The 6000-nt window shown below is 46.5% G+C and overlaps 1 protein-coding gene across 3 annotated transcripts in view; it reads right to left on the bottom strand.

Annotated features, from left to right (window-relative positions):
- SLC25A36 (solute carrier family 25 member 36) overlaps positions 1 to 6000 on the bottom strand; it is a 92986-nt gene that overhangs the window by 3973 nt on the left and 83013 nt on the right. For all 3 annotated transcript variants that reach the window (XM_077488278.1, XM_077488277.1, XM_077488279.1), the window contains exon 6: positions 3000 to 3289. In XM_077488278.1, coding sequence (XP_077344404.1) covers positions 3000 to 3289 — 290 coding nt within the window. The remainder of the gene's footprint in view (positions 1 to 2999; positions 3290 to 6000) is intronic.

Raw genomic sequence — 6000 nt, 5'->3', positions numbered from 1 at the left:
TCAGAATGGCCATCCATGCTATTACACTGAGCCTTCTGGGTCACATTTTCTCTAGTCCCCTGGTCCACTTTCAATTCTTTGGTCACCCATCTTCTTTACAAACAAGAATGCACGCCGGGCTATTATCCATTTAGCAAATAGACAACCACTTCGTAGGTTGACATCATTATAGCCGTGTTAGGGATTTGTCTAACCAGGTGCGTTGTGAGGCCACGATACATGGAACCATAGCCTTCTTCTCTCACCAACAGAGACAGCGTCTGGAAGAAGGACCTGTATTTTGTGCCCTCCTCACGTAGCCTTGTCCGTACAACTCTGGAAACAAAAAAAAATAAAAAATCAGTAACAAAATATAGACGTTAGGATAAAAGAAAAAAAAATATATAATCTTATTGACATTTAAACATTGGAGTACAGCAGCCTTTTTCAAACAGGGTGACCAGGGAACCTGGGGTGCCTTTAGGACTGCTTGGCAAAATGCCCAAAACTGCATACAAGCCAGCAAGTGCATCAACTCTGCCATTTACACAAAGTCACAAGTTTCATTGGGCACCATTACAACTTTGTAGCTGCTGGTGTTCGAACAACCAGTGACATCATTGGTTGATAGAGAGAACACTGGGCACCTGCGCAGCATCCTTGTTTGCTCTATCCCTACCCCCTCTGTCAGCACTGGGGGTCACATTAGCTGAGTGAAGGAGAGGAGACACATTGGCATATTTAGGTCAGTTACCAGTGTGCAATTGTGGGTTTGCTTTGTAAGAATAAGTCACCGCCAATGTTGGGTGTCCTACATGTGTGGATGTTGCTGCGTAATGTTTTACATTTTAGAATGAGGTACCTCGACATTGTGCATAATTTTTAAAGGATGCCTTGACTAAAAAAAAGAGGTCAAGACAAACTGGAGTAGAGAGTTTCTCAAAAAAATAAAAAAAAAAATCGGGCTCATAATCTTTAAGCTCTATTGTTATTCTTTTTGAACCTCACATAGATAATATTTGTATGTTTTCTAATCTAGATTTTAAACGCAATTAAGAATCTTGCGACCTGATCAATATCTACGTGCGTGTTAGATGTGAACATCTATGGGGTGGTCATATATATATTTTTTTTAAATAGCTCAGGAGGCCGTTACAGGGCAAGCTTATAGAGAACCAATTAATATTAGTCATCAAATATAGTTCCAAGAAAAACATACCAGCAGCAACACGGATTTAAAGGAGTTGTAAAGGTTTGTGCTATTTCACCTTAATGTTATGCATTAAGGTGAGAAAAAAACCTGTCAGTGACCAGTCCCCAGCCACCCCCCCCCGTTTTACTTACCTGAACCCTCGAACTTGTCCCATGGGGACACGACATCTCTCCGCTACGGGTTCTTGGGCTGTTGATTGGATAGATTGATAGGAGCGCAGCCATTGGCTCAATCAAATCCAATGATGCGGCGGCCGGGGGCCAAGTCCCTGCATTCAGTGTCTACGGTAAATGCTGGATTCTGGAGCACGCCCGCAATGTAACCTCCTCCAGGAGAGTGCTTCTCCCAGGGGGAGATCTGATATGGGGAGAGCCCGTCCCAGGAACCTCAGAAGAGAATGTTTGGGGCCACTCTGTGCAAAACGAGCTGCACAATGGAGGCAAGTGAGATATATATATATATATATATATATATATATATATATATAATATATATATTATATATATATATATATATATATATATATAGAGAGAGAGAGAGAGAGAGAGAGAGAGAGAGAGAGAGAGAGAGAGAGAGAGAGAGAGAGAGAGAGAGAGAGAGAGAGAGAGAGAGAGAGAGAGAGAGAGAGAGAGGAGGAGAGAGAGAGAGAGAGAGAGAGAGAGAGAGAGAGAGAGAGAGAGAGAGAGAGAGAGAGAGAGAGAGAGAGAGAGAGAGAGAGAGAGGAGAGAGAGAGAGAGAGAGAGAGAGAGAGAGAGAGAGAGAGAGAGAGAGAGAGAGAGAGAGAGAGAGAGAGAGAGAGAGAGAGAGATTTTTTTTAAAGAACCTTTAGTGTCACTTTAAGCATTGGGGTGAAGTGTGTTTCCCTGTTTGTGAGTTTCTATTTTCAATTCTGACATAAATGAACCTCATATGCTTTAAATGATGGATCGAGTGTAGAGAATCCCATGCTCCCATACCTAGAAGTACCATGTTTTTGCTCCAAGGTGCAACACTGAAAACTGTCACTGGATGGAGTTTGAACCTGGCATTCATATCCTGTACAACTAGCTGCCTAGATAGCAATATCCATGGATGGTGAAATTTTTTTAGTGGCCCATAAAAGGTAGTGTTTCATTGCTTGCCTGCTCCACTGTTTTCATACTTCAGTATGTGTGGGTGGTGAGGGGGCTTCACTGGGGTGAAAGAAAGGCCCCCAACACAGAATAATTATAGTTAAAGTGAATAAGCTGTCTGACTCAGTGGCAATATTTCCTGGAGTTGCATTGTGTAGTTCATGGATTTTGGCATATGTAATAAGACAATAGTTTGTGTTCATTACCTGACTATCAAAGGAAAATAAACACACACGCTTTAACTGGAAACGCTCACATAAAGCCTATACCCACCTAAACATCAGTGCATTATGAATATTTAGTATGTCTGTTTTTATATCGCACAAAATGCAGTGACTGGGTATGACAGCAATCAGCCTCTAAGGCTACTTTCACACGAAGGTGCTTTAATCGCTAAAAATAGCGCCTGTAAAGCACCTCTTCTGACACTTCAGGCCTTTCCCACTTGAACGGTGCACTGGCAGGACACTAAAAAAGTCCTGGAAGCAGCATCTTTGAGGCGCTTAAAGAGCGGTGTGTTCACTGCTCCTAAAGCGCCCCTGCCCACTGAAATCAATGGGCAGCGCCACTGAAGCAGCAGCGCTTTTAACCCTTTTTAAAAATAGCGGCGCTTTACTGACTACATCTCAGTGTGAAAATGTTTCAACAGACAGCAGTCAGAAGTACAATTACAATTATATACAAACTTTACGAACCATGAGGGTATGCTATAGAGGTGGCACATGTCTTGGAAGTTGCTGCTGCCAACATTAGTCCAACAAAATCAGAAGCCTCTTTTGTAGACTCCTCCCCATCATCCATGGCTGTTGCAGTCTTATATTCCAGCAGTCTCCGTTTAATACTTTCATAAATAACAAAGTGGATAACAGTTTCAGAGATGCCAGCGTAGGAGGCAGACATGCCCCTGTAAAAACCTTTAAAGCCATCTGTGCTGTACACCTTGCGGATACATTCCAAAGCGCTCATTCGTCTTTCACCTCGGTTTCTGGAAATGGAAGAAAGATTTAAAGTGTATGTCTCATTAAAGATCTGTTACAATAACTTCACAACATAAAAGTAAAAACTACAGGACTACATTGATAATTCAAGTGGAGAACCCAGTGAAGACAGTATATTAACTAAGAAAAAAAGTTGTTGGTGTGTATAGGTGATGCAACATACAGTGGGGGGAATGGAGATAAAGGGGTTAATGTACAGTGTGCAGGATAAAGGAGGTCAGATCAGAGAAAGGATAGGACATACAGTAGAGGGGTGAATGGATTTTATTATGTTGACACTACTGTATTGCACTGGTGCTGGTTGGTGGTCAGGAGGCTCTCCTTCCTCTCAGAGACTGATTGATCTGAGAGAAAAATGTGCTTCCTAATCTCCAGCAAATAAATGAGACGTTTATATAACTAGACGTCATCCTGCGGCCACCTTACTTATGCTATTGAATCCATATTGCAGAGCACTCTTGTCGGGCACCATCTTGTAAGTTGTGCGTTAAACATTAGCAGCATTAAAACTCTAAACAGAACACTAGTAGCAGTCTTTTTTTTTTAATAAATGTTCTTACGTACTCGAGGATTGATAAAAAAGTTTCACGTATCTAAAACGTCACCCCTGAAGGGGACAAGTGCATATGACCTTATTGTTCATTCAGTGTAATGCTCAGGGGCACACATACAACCGGGTTACTGATGTCTGCGTCACCGTGTGCTGGGCCAGCAGACACCCCGTACTGATCAGAGAGTGGCTCTGTGATGGAATGTTGCCCAGTTTGTCAGGACTGGCAAGTACAGCTTTCCCTGCCTTGGTGGGGCTAAGCAGCTGGGTATTCCCTGGGAGGTTGATTTGGGGGTCCCTCACCTCCCTCTCTTCTCTTCTCTCCCTGTCCCTACCCTCCCCTCCCTGTGGGGGGGATGCTGCATAGGCTGCTGAGCGGTGTGTGTGAGACACAGACAGGGGCCACCTGGGGGGGGGGGGGGGGGGTTCTGCGCTGGGTAGCTGTGCCCTGGATGTCTGTAGGTCTGCGTCTGCTGATGGCTGTTTGCCACCATTTCCTCTGCCTGTTTTCACTATCTCTCATTGCATACAGTGCTCGGCGTCCATTTTTGGTATGACCAGGGAGTAGCATGGTCAGACTCAATTTTGCTGTATTCCGGTGGCCATTTTCCCAGTGATTATGTCCTTTATACTGGACGCTCGGCAGCCATTTTGTTGAAGCCTGAACACTTTTTTCCCCATGCTCAGCGCTGTCCTTTGGGGCTCAGCAGTGTGGTTCTCTCACATGCATCTGGGAGCTGACACAGGCGCACCTAGCTGGACAGCGCAGAACTCAGTCAGGGTGGCGAGTCCTGCGGTGGGGGCCCCTCACTGTCCCAATTCCAACAGGTGGCAGACAGGGTAGGGTCAGCATGGCTTCAGAAACTGGCGTTTCTTCCCCTGAAATTCAGGCAATTGCAATCGGTTCGCCTGCAGACAGAGCAGTGCCCCTGGACGCTTTGTTGGCGGTCCTTAACAAGTTCATTGCCAAGATGGAGGCGGTGCCTGGACGCAAAGGTGGTAAAGCGGCCCCCACACACCCGTCCTCCAGGGAGAGCTCCAAAGTAGACTTTATCCCCGCTGAGGCTGGTGACCCCTGCTCTGTCGTTTCAGATGACGCTGACCAAGACCGATCGGACAGTGAGGACGAGTCCCCGTCCGGGTCAGTGCGCGATAAAGCTCCTGTTGAAGCACTTATTACAGGGTGCGTAATGCCCTGAAAATTCTGGATATAGCAGATCCCTCTGCTGATGTACTGGTCCCTTTAGGGTCCCGTAAGCCAGCCCTTACACCTAAGGTGTTTCCGTATCTGACTTATTTCGATAAGTTCATATACAAGGAATGGGGTCGACCGCAACGGACATTTTCAGTCCCCAAATACATGGTGGTGCAGAACCCCTTTGAGGAGAGCCTTCTCAAAAAATAGCCGGCTCCTCCGGTCATGGATCCCCGAGTATCCAGGTTAAACAAAGTAACCATGATCCCAGTAGAGGGGACTCCTGCCTTTAAGGACCCCACGGACAGGAAGGGCGAGGCAGTGGCTCGTTCATAGCTTACGGTTGTGGGGTCAGCAATGCGACCAGTAAACGTTTGCACCGTGAATTGGGGGAACAACAGGCTTCCCGTCTGCGTGGAACTAGCAGACCAGTTACTGCAAGGCCTTAAGTACGTTTGACATGGCCCTGGATACCCTCCCTCTGTTATCCAGGGCTTCAGTGTCAGCAGTGGTGCCGAGGCGCCCAATTTGGCTAAAATGCTGGTCGGCTGACCAGGCATCTAAAAAAGCCCTGACGGATTTACCCTTCCTTGGTGAGCGGCTCTTTGGAGCCTCATTGGATGACATAGCTTTTTCGCCCGCCCGGGGCTTCGGCTAAACATCCCCAGCCCGACAGGACGACCTCTGAAGGACAAAAGCTTCCCTAGAACCGCAAGCCTAACAAGCCTGCAAGCAAAAGATTTTACGGTTTGTCCCCGCCCGCAACACGGGGGGGGGGAAAGGGTGGTGTCGCCTTCGGGAGCTTGCAGCTCGGTGGGCCTATCGGCTGTCTGACCAATGGATCTGCGATCTGATTTCCTCTGGCTACAAAGATAGAGTTTCTCTCTTGGCCACCAGATTCTTCCCCTCCAGCAAACCCGTACTTCTGGCTCGCCGGGAGGTCCTAATGGGAG

Source organism: Lithobates pipiens, unplaced genomic scaffold (assembly GCF_037356315.1).
Source record: "Lithobates pipiens isolate NorthernLeopardFrog02 unplaced genomic scaffold, aLitPip1_a1.2 Scaffold_18, whole genome shotgun sequence".
Classification (NCBI taxonomy): domain Eukaryota; kingdom Metazoa; phylum Chordata; class Amphibia; order Anura; family Ranidae; genus Lithobates; species Lithobates pipiens.
The sequence above is the reverse complement of the archived record's forward strand: the minus strand, read 5'-3'. Positions and strand labels throughout refer to the sequence as shown.